The sequence below is a fragment of the Mauremys reevesii genome, linkage group 15 (genome assembly GCF_016161935.1).
Source record: "Mauremys reevesii isolate NIE-2019 linkage group 15, ASM1616193v1, whole genome shotgun sequence".
NCBI classification, from domain to species: Eukaryota; Metazoa; Chordata; order Testudines; family Geoemydidae; genus Mauremys; species Mauremys reevesii.
Window position 1 is genome coordinate 33,035,902 of NC_052637.1, and position 20,287 is coordinate 33,056,188.

The 20,287-nt window shown below is 41.6% G+C and overlaps 1 protein-coding gene across 7 annotated transcripts in view; it reads right to left on the reverse strand.

The window, feature by feature from the left end:
- Nucleotides 1–19,564, reverse strand: part of SPAG9 (sperm associated antigen 9) — a 99,919-nt gene extending 80,355 nt beyond the window's left edge. For 3 of the 7 annotated variants that reach the window (XM_039501069.1, XM_039501071.1, XM_039501068.1), the window contains exons 1-2: nucleotides 19,162–19,564; nucleotides 8,813–8,933 (exon numbers count right to left, since the gene is read on the reverse strand). In XM_039501069.1, coding sequence (XP_039357003.1) covers nucleotides 8,813–8,933; nucleotides 19,162–19,467 — 427 coding nt within the window. In that variant the 5' untranslated portion in view covers nucleotides 19,468–19,564. Of the gene's footprint in view, nucleotides 1–8,812; nucleotides 8,934–19,161 lie in introns of those variants that run through there. The other 4 variants (XM_039501072.1, XM_039501070.1, XM_039501076.1 and 1 more) reach the window with 2 other exon arrangements.
- Nucleotides 19,565–20,287: the final 723 nt, after the last annotated feature.

Here is a 20,287-nt window from a genome sequence, read left to right on the forward strand (position 1 = left end):
TGAGTAGAGTTTAAAGCACACTGAGCCATTATGTTGTTCTGATTTTCTACTACATTTGTGTCTCCAGTTCTGTAACGTGACTGACTCCTATGACTAGCTCTCTAACTGTAGCTCTGCTCCATCTAGTGGGCTATCGATTTCCACAGAATACAGAGGAAGTATCAATGCCAGTGGGTGCAGTAGGTCAACAACTACATTAAACAGGCCAGCCTGTTGTCTCAAATAAAGGATTGATACTGAAACAAAAAACAAGGTTTTTCTAGAAAACATTTTAAGTTGATAAAGTTATGCTATAAGACCGTGTCAGCTGGATCCTCACCCTTTTCTGGTGCAATATAAATAATTTTTTAATACAGGCTGAATGCCTTGCTCAAGTTCAAGTGAGTAATATCCAGAGTTTGACGATCTGATGTCCAGTTTTGCAATTTATGTGAAGTTAGTAGGTGGTTTTCATTCATTTCTTAGAGACTGAGGGATCAAACCACAAAGCCATTCCAGGTAGGCCCACCAGTACCAGACTTGGCAACAGTTCAAGAGTTGAATGGCATGGCACTAACTACCTCACTGCACTACGTGGTTGGTTCCTCCAGGGGAGGTCACACTGTCAAGATCAGGGGTCTCAAACACGTGACCTGCGAGGTTATTTTCTGCAGCCTGTGAACTCCTTGCGGCCCCTCAGCCTTTACCTAGAGTGGCTCCGGCCTGACACATACCAGGAGCAGGGCAGGCTTCCTGCCTGCCTGCCTTGCCCCGTGCCGCTCGAGGAAGTGGCCGGACCCTGGGGGAGGAGGGTCAGCACAGGGGTGTGTGTGTTGCTGTTGCTTCAGGCACCGCCCCCAGCAGCTCCCATTGGCCATGGTGTCTGAAGCAACAGCAACACACACACCCCTGTGCCCCCCTCGTCCCCCAGGTTCCGGGGAAGGGGTTAGAATGGGGGTAGGGAAGGGGTGGGAAGAGGCGGTGCAGGGTCTCATGGAAGAGGTGGAGTGGGGGCGGGGCCAAGGGCAGTGGGAGGGAGGTGTCAGTAATGCAGCCCTCAGGCCAATGTACTAGTCCTCATGTGGCCCTCATGGTCATTTGAGTTTGAGATCCCTGGTCAAGACAATGGATACGACACGCAGGGAGAAAATTGCCCTGTAACTATCTGTGACCTAATATATTGCAAATAAGACTTCAGCTTCTATTGCTGCAATTCTAGACTGAAACTTAGTTAACCTTTTTTTTTTTTTTAATTTACTGCTCAACAAGAATGTTCTGAAGACCCAAGTGTTTTGCAGTTATTTTGTTGCACAATGGAGTTTAATCAATTTTCTACAGAACTAGGCAACATGATATTTGCTTCATGAGGTTAGTGTTCTAAAGCAGCAGCACTTAGGGTTTAAGAATACATGCATTCTAATAGGATATCATACCCTACAAAATCTAGGCTCTTAAATTCACATTCTGTATTAGCTGTAGAAAGTATTCCGGTTCAAAAAGCAAGAACTTTTAATACCGCAATATACTATATGCAGTCCTATTAATTTAACTGTTATGAACAATTAGGGAACAGTGTTCGTGTCTAAAATTCCAGTATTTAGTCATTTATTGGAGATCAAGGCAGCCTCAGTGTAAACATTAAATTAGAATTTAAACACGAAAATGTATCACTGGAAATATCACTTACGCAAGTATGATTTGTAGTTTTTCTAAGAGTAAGCCTCTACAACCAGGCCAAGATCTTATGAACAAGAGTTAAACTGCAGACTTATAGTTAAAACAATGGATAAAGTGAATAATTAATTCTATAAAATTTGCTTCTAGTATGATGAAAGCATACGAGACCGTTAATGGTGGATAACTTAGACAGAATCTACCATCTCAAAACAGTAACACAGATATCTAGGGTGGCTCAATTTGTCAAAGAAAACATGATTTGGGCCTTTCAGAGGATTTCAGAGACAGGTAATAAGTGATTTCTGCAGTAGACATAATTATTAGGGCCAGATTTACATTCAGTCCCATGGGACCATTCCCATAATAGGGAAGAGAGGTTTTAGAAACAAGAAGAATGATTAAGGAGGCATTCTGATTTGTGTGTACAAAATCACAAAGGACAAACGCAAGACATTTGTAAAAACCCAATTTATTTTCAGTATGTTAATGGTCTTATCTAACTCAAAAAAAATCTGCAGTCAAAAATTACTAAAGAGGGGGATTATATTATTTCTGAACTGTGCAATACTTCTATCCCAAAGCTTAAGTTTACACTGGAGATGCGTGTGAGAGTAAAGTTTAGCATAGAAGAAGCACTTGATCACACAGTAAGTCATAACATCTTCAAAGAGTTACCAGTCAGAAAAGCAGGAGCCTCTACTCATTTCACATGAAATGAAACTGTATCACATCCAAGAAAACTGCTATGTAATCAAAAGTGTGAAGGCAATTCCGGGCTAACACACTTAGTTTCAAGTTGACATCTTAATGACAAGAATCTTCCCAAATGCTCCAAGGCCTAGTAACAATTATGGTGCACCTTTATTTAAATATAACCTTCCTAAATAAATCAGAAATACAATAGTCAGGGGCTAAATGGCTTCTTGAATTATACTTCTGCGCTCACACTAACGTATACATGAATCCCTCAAAGATTAGTAAATGAACATGCTCCAGTGCAGTTCTGAAAGGACTGAACACTATTTTACCTGTCATTTCTCTCTACAGCCACAAGGTACTGTGGACCCAGAACTGAGAGTGGAGAGACTGTCTCCTATGCTCCCAATGCTCCCTGCTGGTGCCCAGAAAGTAGAAAGAAGTAGGAATACATAGCAGTGAGAAGCAGAGGGATGTAGCATATGAAAAACTCATTAAAGTTTGATTGGTGCACTATTTAAGTATTCAAAAACCAGTGTTCTAGCAAGATGTATACTTCCAAAATTTTAGAAAGGTTTGCTAGTCAAGTTTCTAATCCTTGAATTCTACGTTTCTGATGACTGATATTCCAAAAGCAAAATGCAATTTTCTCCTAAAAAACACCACTTACCAGTACTAAATTCCGCTTCTGGAACAAGCCTTTTTCCAAGCAATTAACATGAATTAACTTCAAAATACGAACTAGCAAACTAATAACTGTTTTACATAGCAACTATTCTGATCTGACAACGGATTCTGAAATGACACTGAAACAAAACGCCAAACCTGCACTGCCTCCAATAGCCTTAACGTGCCTACTGCAATAGAGATGCCAAATCCGAACAAACAGCAGAAGTCTTCACATTAAAAGGTAGTAAAGTAACCATACATAAACTGATTATAGCAGATACTAAACAGTATAAAAATGTGGCATTCTATGGTGTTATGTACTGTCACCATGTAACAAATCCATCTTGATTTAAAAATACATTCCATAGTAAATGTAAGCAAGTCCATTTTTTAAAAATATTAATGTTTGAGGGCTTTTTAGAAATCCAAGTAACGCAGACTGAAGTTAGATATTGTAGGTTATAAATCTTAAACACACATTAATAGTATTAGTTTGGCAGATCACTTCCAAATGTGTGCTGAATTTCTGCCAAACACCTCATATTTCTTACCTTAAAAGGTGAAACATGGGGCACTCAATTTAGACAACAAAAACTGAATCAGTGCTATAAGAGAAGCAAAAGTAGAACTAAATTTAAACCACCATTCCTGAGTATGCCACAACTACTGGCTAAAGAAATCCAATATTGTATAAAGTTTAGTGAAATGGCCTGCTTTTAAAAGGTGCTGTAGACCTGCGAGACAACTTTAACAGGAACTGCACTTTTGAAAAAAGTCAGGCTGTAATTTAGCATTAAGAGGCCAGACATGAAGCTAGCATTCTCCATTAAGGCAACAATTTCCTCATATAACTGCACAAAAAGGAACACATGGAGTGATCTACCAAACTAAATGCTAGACCAGCACACTTTTTTAGGTAGATGGTAACAGGGGAGGAGTTAAGAGTCCTGAGGTGAGCCTCTTCAGTTATATGCAGCTTCTGACAGAGGATATCAGGAAAAAAAATGCTCTGGCAGGCTTATACATACACCCTGTGCTGCTACAGTTTCACTGCTTTAATATTCAAGCCAGCTAGATCAAAGCTACCTCGAGTATGCCTACACATGTGACAGTCATACCTCTGCTTGCAGTGCAGACATACCCAAAAGGTGACCTAACCCCTCAAAGAAACTAGAAAAGGAAGATAGCCTCTCTCAGCTCATCCAAAACCTGACCAGAATGTGCCAGACATTCGGAGACAGGAGAAGGCTAAAAGCCATGAATGCTCTTTCTCCCAACTAAGAGATGGAGAATAAGCCAAACTCACTTGAGCTATGGACAGAAAGGTAAGTTTAAGTAAGGAAATATGAGTGTAGGTCTGTTATTTTAAATCCACTCCTCTGTTGCAAACCTTTTGGGCAAAATAAATCATGCTTTGTTTTCAAGAAGCTGTTTCTGTCTCCCTACAAGCATATGTTGTCACAGGCTCCCAAAAGGAAACCCTTGCAGGGACCAGCTCTCGCTGGATCTGCTGAATTAGTCAAGGTTATTACCCAGGGGTTGTAATCTAGAGACCCAGATAGAGTGTGGCTGGATTGCAGGATCTCACTGCAGAGAAGTGGAGGCATGGGCGTAGCATTTTAAAGAGATCCACTCAGGGGACTGAAAGAGGGTCTCAGTGGGGACAGCCTATCCAGGGTCCGTGAGTTTACTTTGTCATTTCCTATAGGAGTCTCTCTGTTTGAGCATATCATATACAGTATCTGAGGCACGTACTCCTGCAAAATACACTATGCAAAGATCTGCCCATAATATTCTAATCCGCTGAGAAGCAGGGTCTTTGTCTAATCAAACACCACATAACTCCAGTATTCAATTTAAGAAAAAACAGTTAAGATGATCTGCGTCACCCTCCTTTTACATACTTCAGAGCACATTACCTAGATCTTCAATCTCTACCCTTGCCGTAGATGCATGCATGCCACTAACACAAACACAACCACAAACACGTCTTCCTGTGAGTAAAATGTTTAGGTGAGAGAGGAGGACAAGAGCTACATATTACCCATGAAGAGAAGACAGCTACACATTACTCATTAGTAATTACAGAGAAATCATCCACCATGAAAGAAAGAAAGCTGGCTGAGGAGAAGGAACAAAAGGAGGCAGGAAGGAGATGGTGCAAAAAGTGTGTTTTGATAAGTAGCATCGTGCTTAAAAGGGTGGAAATGGAGAACCAGTGCCAGGTAACAGCATCTGGACTGGCAAGGTTGTGTTGTAGCCCAGCATTAGGATCTATCTATCTATCTATCTATATATATATATCTCACCACCTTTCCTAAGTCTTAATGTAACATTTTTCATCAATAGTTTAAGCGAATTTTAAAGCACTGCACATCTTGATTTTGTTAAGTTACCATTAAAAGAATATTCACATTAATAAATTTGTAGAACATTTCTATACCTATGCTATGAACACCACTAGATTAAAACATATAATCTAGGGACATTTAACAGTAGACTAGACAAAACACTAATCAATTAAAATCAATCTAGCACCAAATACTGTAGATCCTTCATCTTCAACTTATGATTTGTGGGGAGAGGGTTTTTTTTTTTTAAATCCTTCTACACTTCAGTTAGCTAAAATAAATTAATTTCACTTTGATTTTCATGCAATCCACAATATCTTTGTGTCAGAAATAATGCAGCAAAAACATAAGCCAAAATATATGTAAATTTTTTTTTCAAGTTTTCAGAAAGACTTCTATTAGTAGGTTGTGCAAAATTTGCACAAGTTAATTTTGGGACTAAGTTAACAGAAAGTATCCCTATAAAGTGAAAGTTCTATTTAATACTTGATCCCCCACTTAGGACAAAAAAGTATTTGAGCAATGCCTCATTTCTCATAAAACAGGCTAATCAGCATTAGAGGTGAAGATGCTCTCATTTCTAAAGCCTCAGCTGACATTTCACTTAAGTAAACTTATTCCCACATTACTGACTTTAGCACAACAGCTATTCTCCTACTCCAACAATATACCACAACGAAATTACATCAGTGTTTTAAGGTAATTTTACATAGTAGAGTAAACTAGTGTAGAACAAAATCTCTCTGCCTCCAGCAGAGTTAACTAGACTAAGGAGGATGCTTCATTAGTGGACCTGTATTGAAAGAATGTATATCTGAAAGTTAGCCAACTGACTAAAAGTTTGCATTCAGTACTTCAGCAACTACTCACAAACAGCATACAATTTTTCTATCTTCACGCAATTGAGGCATCTTTAAAATAACCCCAAATATTACACTTTAAAAAAAACAATAGGTTGAAATAGCTGTTTCCTAGAAAGACAATGGTCTCAGCAAATAAATAATAATAATAGGAGATATACCAATCTCCTAGAACTGGAAGGGACCTTGAAAGGTCATCGAGTCCAGCCCCCTGCCTTCACTAGCAGGACCAATTACTGATTTTTGCCCCAGATCCCTAATGGCCCCCTCAAGGATTGAACTCACAACCCTGGGTTTAGCAGGCCAATGCTCAAACCACTGAGCTATCCCTCCCCCATGTTCCAGCAGCTCCACATGTTCCAGCAGCCCCTTTTTTATCAATGACTAACGTATTTATGATACTGAATCTTGTAGAAGCCATGGACACACCACATTTACCCGTCTGGATGCTGCAGAAATATAGAACACCCTCCCACAAAGCATTTGATTGTCAGGCTGGAAAATACCAGTATTCCAAGGTTTATAATGGTGGTAATAAAAATATTTTCTGTTCATGCCTGGCCCAGCAAACTGGACAAAAAGAAAGATAACATTAGGGCATCTGCACTTATTGCTAACCTACTGAGGACTGTTCTGGTTGATTTCCCAAAGTCTGAAAGGCAGATGGACACACCTGAAATACCAACAACGTCCAAACAGCAGCCTGTCAAATCCTTACAAGAGATTCCTGCTCAAGCCTGGACAAGAGGAGAAAAGTAAACCAGGGAGGATTAGGAGTAGTAATTAGAAATGGAAGTGAGGAACTACAGATGGCCATTTTATGATGAGAGTGAACAGGAAAGTGGTGTTAATAAGAGAGGTCCAATACTTCTTTAGGCAAAATGAAAGCCATCAAGACTGCCACAAAGAAATAAAATGAGACATTACTCTAGAAAAAATATGGAGTCTCATTCATCTCCTGTTTGGGATTTCAGTGAGTTTCTGACTCTCACATTTCTAGGTTTCTGTGATTTGTACTTAAGGTATTTTCTCCTCTAATATAATCATCTTGGGTCCTGTTATCATACATAACCTTTTGCCCTGGGCTCTGAAGGAAGTCTGTCTAGAATTTATTCTAATCTTTCAACAGGCCACAGCCTACGGCCCAGCACCAAACACCCTGAAAGGTCTTTGTAGCTAGAACCTGGAACAGTGGAAATGATCTCTCAGCAGACAACTGACATTTTCAAACACTGAAGGTGAAGCAGGAGATTCCAATAAAGAGCAAAGATGGGGGTAAGTGTTCAGATTAAACTTTTTTTGCCAAAAATTGAAGATTTAGATCAACCAATCCAACCAACTGTTACAGTTCAAAAAAGTCAGCATGTTTCACTGATATTTTCAAAACAAAATGTTATGACCTTTCATTTCAAATTTTACTTCAAGTTTATTAAAAAATTATAAAAAGTATAAAATCTGAAAAAAATTAAATGTTTCATTTTAGGTCAAATGGAACATTTAATTTGACCAAAATGAATTTCTGACTTTTGTCAAAAAATTCTGAAGTATTTCATTTCACATCAAAACAAAAACCTTGATTTTTCAGTTTGGTCAAACGAAAAAAACAATTGGTTATTTACACACACCTTGCACACTGAGAATCCTCTTACAAGCAGCAAAATGGAAGGAGTCAGTAATCAACATCAATTTATAGAATCATAGAATCATAGAATTCAAGATCAGAAGGGACCATTATGATCATCATCTCTCTGACTCCCTGCAAGATGCAGCCACATAAGCCTGACCCCCCCCCGAGAGGAGAAAAAAAAAAGAAACCTCCAGGCCATAGCCAATCTTCCCTGGAGGAAAATTCCTTCTCCCCCAAATGGGGCTCAGCTGCCCCCCTGAGCATGGCGGCAAGACTCTCCAAAAAAAACTGGAAAAAGGTTACATCATACCAGGCACATAATTGACCTATTGACTAAGCCCGTTATAGACTGGACCGCGTAACACTTCTTGCACACTAAGGCATGTCTACACTATCCCTTAGGTCGGTATAATTTTTGTCACTAGGGCTGTGAATAAGCCACCACCAAGCGACATAAGTTACATCAACCTAAGCGCTGGTGTGGACGGTGTTATATCAGTGGGAGCGCTGCTGCCACTGCTCATTGAGGATGGATTAATTAAGTCGATGGGAGAGCTCTCTCCTGTTGGCTTAGGGCTACACTAGAGAGCTTACAGTGGCACAGCTGCACCAATACAGCTACACCACTGTAAGCTCTTTAGTATAGCGATAGCTTAAGACTTATACCCTGACCTAAAAAGAGTTCTGTAAAATGAAGATAGTGTTGTCCTAGAGTATAGGATGATAAAGGAATCATCAGAATAAAATGTGTTGGCATCTAAACTTCTATCCTAGTTAGAGGTGGAACAACATTAAAGCTAGTTTAAGTGCATGTGTCAAGAGTGGTGGACCAGGCATCAGAAAAAGATTTGTCATGTATTACTATTGTAGGTTTAATTAGAGTGAAAATTAACATCATCCTGAAGTCATAATGTAATCAAAGTGCAGTTACAACATAAGCCATTTCTACTTACTTTGATCAGCATAATTTTTTGCTTTCAGTTCAAGCTGTCGTGTTTGTGATTCTAATGATTCCACTCGGGTCTGTAAGTCCTTTTTTTCTTGTTCTTGAGAATCTTCAAATTCAATGAATTTCTGACAGACAAAAAAAACAAATAAAATATTCACTAGTGTGGTTAGACACTGAGCAGCAAGATTAGGATTTTTAAAGAAGCCAGAGTTAGTCCCCTAAAGCTCACAAATTCAAAGGAAATGGGTAGCTAACTCTCTCAGGACCTTTTGAAAATCCTAACTTAACTTTTATTAAGAGGAATATATAGTAGTTTACTTTATTATAAAAGTATGTTATTAGTTAATTATTTGTCCTGAAACACTAAGCTGCAGAACTTCAAACATTTTAGGTACTGAACAGTAGTTCTCACTAGTGTGCCCACTTTTCAAAGTCTTAAAGCACTTAAATTAGGGTGACCAAATCTGCAAGTTTGGCTTCTCTGCTTCCTCTTACCTTTTACACAGAACTATGGACATTTTTCTTTCTACTCCAACAAAGTGGCTTTTTTGCTTTTAAAGATGTAAACCCTACCACCTGCCCGCCTCTGAATCTCTTGTCCTGCCCATACACCAGAAGAGGTGTGAGGGGCTCCATGTGACTGCTAAGGCAAGGTTTTCCTTCCCACCTCCTCCTGTGGTACAAGCAACAAAGCTCTGACACAACATGACAGTGCTCCACCTTCTTTAACTATTAAGCATTCTGTGTTACTTTGAGATCAGTACTGAGTCAACACCCATTCTGGATTTACATGAAGTGTAGAAAATTGATCCTATTCTCTTAAGTAGAATAAATTCTTCATAAGCCAACCTGTTTTACAAAGAGTAAAATATGAAGTATGGGAAACAGTACCTATTTGTTATATAGGCTACAGAAGAGCTAACATGCAACAAGTTTTGAAGACGTGCTAAAGAAAGGTGAGTAATTCTACTATCAACAGCTTAATCATCAGCCAGACCACTAGTCCTCATGTTGTACCATCTATTTATGATCCTATAAAGCTACCGTCATGATCCTAGAACAGTTTCATTTCCATAAACTATTTTCAATAGACTGACTTTCACTCCTGAACGCAGAACACAGCCCGTGGGAGCCAAAAAGTTTGCATTTCGCAGGAAAATGTTGTGTAGTCAAGAGTTTACAAACAGAAGTGAATCTATGAACCACACTTGAACAACAGGTTTCAGAGTAGCAGCCGCATTAGTCTGTATCAGCAAAAACCATGAGGAGTCAGGCAACTCCCATCTTTTCACGTGCTATAATATATATTCTGGTTACAGTATTTTTCACTCCATGCATCTGATGAAGTGGGCTTTAGCCCACAAAAGCTTATGCCCAAATAAATGTGTTAGTCTCTAAGGTGCCACAAGGACGCCTCGTTGTTTTTACTTGAACAACATTTACAGTTTACGTTTATAGTGAGCACACAGCATGCCATTTACCTGATGTAGCATTCCAGTATTCATTTTTGGAACATTTTGTCCAAATTAACTTCCCTTGATCACTTGGCCAATAAGGTGTAATCAAAAAACTTTAAAGCAGTGCCAAGCAGACTAAGATAACTTAGTCCTTGACAACCACTCTGCCCCTTTCTAACCATAGATACTTGCCTTCCAGCACAAAGTATGAACACACACAGCTATTAAGCATCTCAAAATCCTTTGTACACATGTGAAAGCGGGAAGGAGGGAAAAACAGGAAGTGTGTGTTAAGGAACAAATACCAGCAGCACTGCTGCCATCCAGTTAAAATTACACCCAGGAATCAATTTTTTAATACTTGCCTTGCCATCTGATAGTTATTACTATTCAGTAGCCTATGAGAAGTTCATGATCTGAGTCCAATTCCTATATGGGCATTATGCAAAATCAATTTGTACTAGTAGCTGAAATCCCATGCTGTCATACAGGTGTGGTGGCTGGGCCACGTAATCCACTATCTGTGTTGTCTCCCTCATACAATGATTAAAAATGGCAAAGTGGACATATGCTTAATCAACTCTCACATATAAATCTTATTAATAATACTGTGGGGGGGGACGGGACACAGACAGCAGTTTTAACATGCATAGCAAAGTTTTAAATTGGAGTTAAAGACATGAAAGCTAAAAGCGTTTAATGAAAGTTAAAATTCTAGATCAGTTGTTTCAGGTAACGTTACTCTTTGTTGTTCAAGCAAATGAGTGCACGAGTAATTTAAGTACAGTTGTACAGTAATGGTATTATATGCAAGCTGTGGGAGCAATGTAATGAACCAAGTTGTAGTAGTTCCAATATCAGAAGTGTCAAACAATCAGTGCTTTATTGTAGCTACACTGTACATAACACTTTTAAAGTTCTAGCTAACTTGTTTTGATTCTTTCAGGGATGGCTGGAAAGTAATAATAAAATAGTCCAGTCACTAGCTTCACTTCATAGTAACTAATACAATGTATTGGTCCCATATTCTAGTATTCAGCATATATAATAATGAAAATAACAGACAATAACCTAAAGCCAGAAAGCTAAAACAGTGTTATAGAAAGGGTACGGCCTTATCTTCTGAAATTGTTTCCCCCTCCCATCCCATGACTGTGATGCGTGGAAGTGATATCAGGAGCAGGAAGTAAACCAGATACAGAAGTATGCATAATAAACTAAATTCAAAACTATACAGAGAGCGAGCACAAGACCCAGTGGTGAGCTGCAGCTGGTTCGCGAGAACTGGTTGTTAAATTTAGAAGCCCGTTTAGAACCGGTTGTTCCTGGAGGGACAACTAGTTCCAAAAGGGCTTTTAAATTTAACAGAAGCTCTAGCAGCTCACTACCCTTCCCCCAGCCCCAGCCCACCTTACTCCACCTCTGCCTCCTCTCCTGAAGCTCCTCCAGCTTCTCCTCCCCCTCCCCAGCTTCCGCGAATCAACTGTTTGCACGGGAAGCCTGGGAGGGCTGAGAAGGCTTCCACCAGGTGAGCTGGGCCCAGGGGGTGGAGGCGCCAGCGGGAGGAGGGCTCCAGGCGCTGCGCTGCCCGGCGAGGTCACGGCCGGACCCTGGGGCCGGGCGGCACGGCTCCTGCCCCCCGGGGCCAGCTGCGACCTCGCTGGGCAGCGCGGGGCAGCTCCTGCCCGGCCCCCGGGACCTCGGCCATGCGGCGCGGCTCCTGCCCGGCCCCCAGGGCCGGCCGCAACCTCGGCCATGCAGCGCGGCTCCTGCCCGGCCCCCAGGTCAGGCCCCGACGTCGGCCAGGAGGCTCCGGTCCCAGCCCCAGCCCAGCTGGGCCCCCATCTCCAGGCAGCACAGTAAGGGAGCAGGGAGGGCGTGTTGGATAGAGGGCAGGGGAGTTGGGGGGCTGGATTAGTGTCGGAGCGGTCAGAGGGCAGGGAACAAGGGGATTGAACGGGGGGGGGCAAGGGTCCTGGGGGGCAGTCAGAAAGAAGCAGGGGTTGGATGGGGCGGTGGGGGGCAGTTAGGGGTAGGGATTCCAGGGACAGTCAGGGGACAGAGAGAAGGGGTGGTTGGATGGGGTAGGGGTCCCTGGGTGCCATCAGGAATGAGAGAAGGGGTTGGATGGGGTGGCAAGGGGCAGTCAGGGGACAGGGAAGGGGGGTGGATAGGGCACGGGTCCGGAGGGGGGCGCTGTCAAGGAACATGGGGGGGTTGGATGGGGCAGGAGTCCCGGGGGGGCATGACCCCCTCATGGGGTGAGGAGGAGGGAACCGGTTGTTAATATTTTGGCAGCTCATCACTGACAAGACCTGTAGGTCTTTGGCAGTGTATAGGTCTTGCGCTTACCCTCTGCGCAGGGTGAAATTCACTAAGTATATTTTGTAGGTAACGGGGTTTCAAAAGTAGATAAAAAAATGGAAGTGATACGTAAGTTCTGACTGTTCAAAAGTACCTTTCCAGTTCAAAGAGATTATACTTGAACTGATCCAACAGCCTAAAAAAGGGTGGACTTTAAAAACCACAGAAGTTATATCGTTAGGGAAAGCATACCACTCCAGCAAACAGGCCAAAAAAATAAATAAAAAAGGCCTGAGAGTCATACCCTTCCCATAGTAGAAAGCTGAGTTCTCTATATTTCTGATCTAATGACAATAGGAAAAAGGAACTTCTATAGGTATGCAGGCTCCTTTCAGTGACAGACTCCTTGACCTCACTGCAAGTTCACTTAAATCATCAATCGTCACACACGGAGCACTGGTGGCCCAGAGAACCCTTTCTTATGGACCTAAGAGCTGGTAGGTCACATGGCACTCCTTGTTTCTAATTGCAAAGAGCAGCCTATTCTTTACCAATATTACTCGTCCACATAAGCATTTGTGGTAGTTGCAACAGGGATTATATACAATTATGAATAAGATTAATGAGAAGTTGGGAAGATGATCCACATGATGATCTATTTAGATGAGGCTGATCTAGGACTCCTGTGTGAACAAGTAGCTTTTCAAAAATATGTCAAAGTTGAGTGTCACTTTTGAGACTATTCCCTACATTGAAATAGCTTGTTCACAATTGTTTACATCTAATTTTTTATGCTCCATTAAATTTTAGATCAATAAAGGGAAATAGAGAAAATTCATAACACTTTATAAAAGCACTTCATTTCTACTAATGCAGACCAACCAGCAAGAAATTCTGATTAAGCCAAATTATTTAAATACATGGTTTTCTATTCATACTATAAACTTGAACAAGAGTGCTTTCACATAAGCTGTTACATGGCTATCACAGGACTCAATGGTGTTCATATGACAGTGCTTGGAGCAAAATGCTAAGAGAAGCAAGAAACAGCTGATACTGAAAGACAGGTAAATGTGTTTTTGTGGTTCTCTGCTTTAATGAAGGGAGTTCATATATAAATGTATTAGTTTATACCAGTATTCCTATGAACTGCCGGAAGAGGGAGTGAACAGTTTAACCATTTTCCTTTGTTTTAGGAATATTCACTAGTGAAATATATGGTGTAAAAATACAACCGGAAACCAGAAACATACAACTTGCACTTTTTTATTCTGATAGAAGGTGTAAAAGGGTTTTTTGTTTAAGTTTTTTGGCCTTTTTTATGAACATTTAAGGCCAGGTCTAGCTTATTCATTCTTGTTAGTCCTGCTTCCCTTTTAAAATGAAGAAGTTTAACACAGGCCTTGCACTGAGTAACTGCTTCTACCACACCATATTAAAGTAAGCAGAAGAAAATGTGTCAGAATAGGTTTAAATACAACTGCAACATTGTTAATTTGCTTCTATTTAACACTAGATTTCCAGAAGTCATATGTGTCACATGAGTGACAAAGATTAGCAACAATCTTACTTCTGAATCAACAGCTGTTTTTAAATCAATTTTAATGTCATCATCACACATAAAACCAAATATCAAGTTTTTCATTCTTACACACAAATTTCTTTTAGAGCTGTTCAGGACTTAGCTAAAAAACAAACCAGTTTTCAAATTAAGGTTGTGGTGGTTTTGTTTGCTTGCTTTTTTAACTAGTTACCCGTAATTCTCTTGGACATTTCACTGCTGTTTTAAAGATTTGCACTGGGCAATCTAAAGAGATGCTAAAGACCCACGTTCTATCCAAAACAAAAGAATATTCACCAAATAAAAGAATATTCAAAATAGGTGAAGTTATTCAAAGGGACAGCACCAACTTATTTCTATTTTTGCCCATATTGTTACAAGTAACACCTAACATGAGAGAAATGTCAGTTTTTTTCCTATTCTCCCCATTATGCTCATGTTTACTTTTTGCATTTGACAGCACTATGCAGAGTCAGAATCGCTATTTCCCTGTGTAGTTAGTTTCCCGTTTATGCAGATCTTCCACACAGCAAAAGGGAGGGAGGAAAGAAAAAAACATTTTGAAAAATAGTGAAGTTATTGTGAAGCCACAGAAATTGGCAAGGCAGTACAGCTTACATTACTTTTAACTTTTAAAAGTGACTAGATTTCAAGATGATATTCCTTTAAAAGTGAACTGACATTGAGGAACAACTTCAACAATTCTATCAAATGACATTTTACAAAATGTCAATTTGTAGCAAGCATTCCCCGAAATTTAGATGAACATAACACAGCAATTCAACATCCCACCTAAAGTCACTCCTTGGTTTTAATGGCTAAATTACACTAACACTTCATACTTCTTCAAAGCAAACACTGAAAGTATGTGACATTCAAAATGTTAAATCTGGATATGAGTTCTACTCTTACAAAAGTTAGAGAGTATTTGATTTTACTCACTGCTGAATAAGACAGTAATTTTAAATATTTAACACTGTTAACCTGAAAAACACTTAAGCAGAAAAACTTTTGGCCATTGTCTTCCTCACTGTTTCCAAGTAACCTACAATACTTAAACCCATTTAGTGGGAAGCTGGAAACTAATTCCCTTTTCATGCCTACAAAATAAAAAAAAAATGTATTAAAGAGGTCCAGTTTCAAGAATAGGTTCATTTAATAAGTTATGGGGCAAGTCTATGAAACCCAAACCCCAGATAACTGTTTCTTTGCTGAAAGAAACAGGGCTTTGGTGTGAAGCCCAGAGCTGGAGCGTGGAGCTGCAGGTTTTCACCTGGAGCTGGAGCGGAGCCGGAGCACAGCTCCAAAGCCCTGGAAACAAATTGCTTGTGGCTGTTTATAAAACCAGAAGTAACATTAAGCAATCATGTGACTCAAAGCTCCCGTAACAATTTTCTGCCAGCTACCCATACCTAAACAGACTTGTGTGCTCCTATGGGAACTACAGTCAGAAGTATATTTATACATAAGACACAGCAGCATAAAAGTTATTTTCTTCCTCTTCCTCATTTCTTTGTTGCTTGGTACTTTGGCTATACTGGAACCTTTATTAACCAATTTGCCTAATGCTTATTTTTGTAAATATAAATTGTCACACAGCAGTCACATGCAAAACATTGGCAAAATATCCAGATATCCCATCTTCTCAATTTTCATGTTAAACCAGGAAACTGAACAAACATCACATACATAAAGTTATGCAGGCGGTTTCTTACTGGTGATGAAAACTGATCACATGCATTAGTCATTAAAGAAATGACTGGCACCCAAAGAATGACTAAAAGAAGCAGATTTTAACTTGTCATTTTTGGAAATCATTATCAAAAGAAACCCACAATCACAATTTGCATCATGTCACACAATGATGATGAGGAAGAAATCCAACAAAAATGGGAGCTTGATGATTAAAAAACAGTGAGGCAAAAAAGGTTCTGAGTTAAGAAACATCATGAATATTCATCATGAGACTACTCAAAAGAAAAAAATTCCTATAATTATAGTGAGAAAGGGGAAGAGAATTATTCAGAATAGTCAAACTTGGCAATCCAAGCAATATCAGGCTTTTACTAGAGAATATGGAAAAATCTCAACCATTAGGTCAATCAAGCAATGAAAGAGTTCACCCAAATAAGTCAAAGAACTATTAAAGCCAACCATTTGTTAAAAAGTTAGCCCTTAAAAGAAAGCAGTAGTACAAATCTGTAACTCATGTACCTTCCTCCTCATTTTATTCCTGCTGGTTACCCTTTTGTAGAAGCATCTTTGCATTAATACCAAATATACCTCTACTTCGATATAACGCTGTCCTTGGGAGCCAAAAAAATCTTACCGCGTTATAGGTGAAACCGTGTTATACTGAACTTGCTTTGATCCACCGGAGTGTGTAGCCCCGGCCTGAGCACTGCTTTACCGCGTTATATCCAAATTTGTGTTCTATTAGGTGGCGTTATATCGAGGTAGCAGTGTATTAAAAAATGGTTGCTATGACTGCGTTTGGAAAATGCATGTACATCTTTGATTGTATCATGCATGTGTTAATGGAGTAACTGAAAATGGCCTGTGAATACTACAGGTGTGTGTTCATGTTGAAAGGACAATCGGTGTGTTCACATTTGAAAAACACTACCTTTAAGTTAGTTGCAGTTTCAGCAACTATAAGGACTTCTGCTGCAATTCAGTAACAATTTTAGTCTACATTAGTCACGTCAATTGACTTATAGAAATAGAACACTACTATAGTGCCATAGAGATACCTACAGGTGTGCAACTTCTGAAAAGTCCATAAGAGCTGAAACAACAGCATCACATTTTGTTTTTGCAGTTTGTTATAGTTTCTGCTCCATGATGCTGAGACCCTTTTTTCATATTCCATCTAAGTATGAACCATCCTTGCAATACAGTCATGAAAATTTACCAGTCCAGGAAAATAAGTCAAATACCCCTCTTCCTTGTCACCTTGATAATAAAGTGAAATTCAATCACCTATCAATAAACTGATTCACCTGGAGTTAATGAGCAATTAATTTTGTAAATCTGGTATAGAAATTTATTACTCTTTTTACTGGTTTGGACAAAAACTAGATGCAAGTCTTTAGGGAAAAGTTGTGTGTATTCATACTGTATTTCTTTATAACTTTACAAAACAAAGGATGTTTGTTATAGTCTTCTTGCCTGTTCAAGTGTTACCTGTAGCAATTTGTACCTTAACCTTTTTTCACTCTAATTTAGAACTACTTGCACAGCACTGCAGGGTTAATTTTACATGGCTTGTAAAACAACTTTTTCTAAGTTAAAAAAAGACAACACTAGTACAGAAAAAAGCTACTTTCAGTAACAATGCTTTTCAGTTTTCGAAACAACAGAAATTAAAGAACATACAGGTGAGTGCAGGACAAGAAGCCTATGTCTGGAGTATTTTTAAGATAGCTGGCTAAATTAAGGATGGTGGTTTCACTCCAATTTCTTACTGCAATTTCAGAGAAAAAGTGTGTTGGAGGAAATAATTAAAGCAACAGTGGAGGACAATATTGTTTGATACTTTTATACAAGGGATGCTTTACAAATTTCTACACTCAAATAAAAAACTAGATGAACTACCTTGACACACCCAACCATGGGGCTTATTATGTGTCATCATCACTGAAGGACTATGCTACTGAACCATCTCTAACCACATGTTGCATAGCTGAAGCTTCCAACCACCAGCCCAGGGAGTTTCAGCCTGAACAGCACTGTCCATTTCTACACACCACATAATGTATCTTTTTATTAGTCACGCCCACACAAGATATTTATAAGAAATGACAAAAATAACTATGGAGCTCCTTAACTTTAGAAAATTCACAGTGGGGAAGTTTGAGATACTGATTCATTTAATGTTTGGTTCCTTGGTTACTCTCAAATAGTATTATGCTTCTGTATAACCCAGGGGTCGGCAACCTTTCAGAAGTTGTGTGCTGAATTTTCATTTACTCACTCTAATTTAAGGTTTTGCATGCCGGTAATACATTTTAACGTTTTTAGAAGGTCTCTTTTTATAAATCTGTAATATATAACTAAACTATTGATGACCTCCTGAGGTCCCTTCCAACCCTGAGATTCTATGATTGTATGTAAAGTAAATAAGGTTTTTAAAATGTTTAAGAAGCTTCATTTAAAATTAAATTAAAATGCGGAGCCCCCTGGATTGGTGGCCAGGACCTGGGCAGTGTGAGTGCCACTGAAAATCATAGGTGCCATAGGTTGCCTACCCCTCGTATAACGGATGTGAATAAATGAAAAACAATCTTCTACAGCTGTTCTAGTCAGTTATTTTAAGAGTCCCAAAGAAAGAAGAGCCACATAAATGAGTGGAAGCTGTGGAATAAGATAAACAGCTTGCTGTAATCAACTCTGTAGTGTCATTTTCTAACCACAGGGTTAAAAAAGGAATACAATGTATGATACATTCCTCTGACCAGGATGTTAAGTGTCAGTACAGTGTGAAGAAAAAGGGAAATGTCTGTTTCCCTACCCCTACAAATAAGCCACTTTTTTAGCCATGATATGGTCATCTCTGCACCTCAGATGAGTCAGTACAAAGTTGAGTGTCTGTGTGTAACCCACCTTGTATGGGAACCGGGTGAAGACACCCTACTACAGAGTAGGGCCACTTGCACACTGGGGGGGGGGGGGGGGTTAGCTCCCCCAGCAATGGGAAGAGGATGTTAAAAACACCCTGCACCTCTCCCTACGAGATGGAAGCGAGTCCCGGGAAAAGGAGCTCGGAGCCTCCATCCCATTCCCCAGAAAGGAAACTAGGCTCAGGGAACATACAGCCGACCCCGGACCTCGTCGGCCCGGCCCCTACTCTCACCCTACCGCGCCCCCTATAGTGCTGTCTCCTCGGCCTGCGCCAGCGGCACCGCCCCCCAGCTCCTGCCGCGCCAGCAGGGTGGCCCGGTCCCCTCGGCTCTGCCACGGGCCAGTCCCGGATCCCCGCCTCCTCCAGCTCGTACCGGGCAGCAGCAGCCCGAGCCCGCGGCCCCTCACCTCCTCGGCCTGCTTGCGCAGCGCCTTCTCGCGCTCGTACTGGGTGAGCAGCTGCTCGTTGTCGTCCCGCAGCAGCTCCAGCTCCACGCTGGCCTCCTGGCTGTGCGCGCACACCGAGTCCAGGTTCTCCAGCACCGCCACCACCAGCGGCATCAGCTCGGCCACCACCTCCTCGTCGTAGCGCCCGATCAGCCGCTCGAACTCGCGGTAGATGGAGCCCGCCAGCCCCGACACCCGCTCCGACATCATGGCGGGGCCCGGGCCGCCCGGGTCTTCCTGATACACCACACCGTCCGCCAGCTCCATGGCCTCGGTGCGGCCGGCCCGCCTGGCGCCTTCCCTGACAGGGCCCGGCCGGGCGGCGGCTCTCAGCGCCTCCTCCCCGCTCTGCGGCGGGGCCTTGGCTAGAGCGCGGGCGCACGGCACTGACCTCACCCACAGCGCCGGGGCGGGGCGCGGGGCAGCGGCGTCACCTGGACAGGGCGGGGCCGCATGCGGGGGCGGGAGACAGAGGAATGGCGCGCGTGCGTCGCCGGACTCACCACGGCACAGAGGCGGAAGCGCGCGCCACGCTAGAGCGTATGGGGCGGGGCTTGCGCGAGGGGGCGGGGCCTCGCAGGAGGAGTGTGGGTGGGTCAGAGGTCGCTGGGGAAAGGGGTGGGGCTTGTGGGGGGAAGGTCCTTGCGGGGACGGGAGTGGCGCAGGGGTGCTACGGAGACAAAGTGGGGGAGGGGCTTAATGAGGGTGGGAAAGGAGTGGGCGGTGCCTGTTGGCTGAGGGAGAAAAGGTGGGGGGGGGGGGTATATGGGGAGGAGACTGTCAGGGGAGGAATGAGGTGACCTGCCGGAGAAGGCTGCACTAAGGGAGGATGCGCTTGTATCAGAGGCTTTAGGGGGCTAAGGGATGAGGATGCCTGACCTCAGGGAAAGGAGAGAATAGGGTGGGGAGAAGGGATAGGTGGGTCCACACCTAAGTCTTGTGATGTTTTGTATGGGCTCCAGTCCAAGAGCCTTGAGTCATCCTCTGTGTCATATGGGTGGGGAAAGGCATGGGGAGATAATACATGTGGCAATATTGTACTGTAGCCAGCTCCTACTTCCTGAACGTCTCAGTCAACAAGAAAATA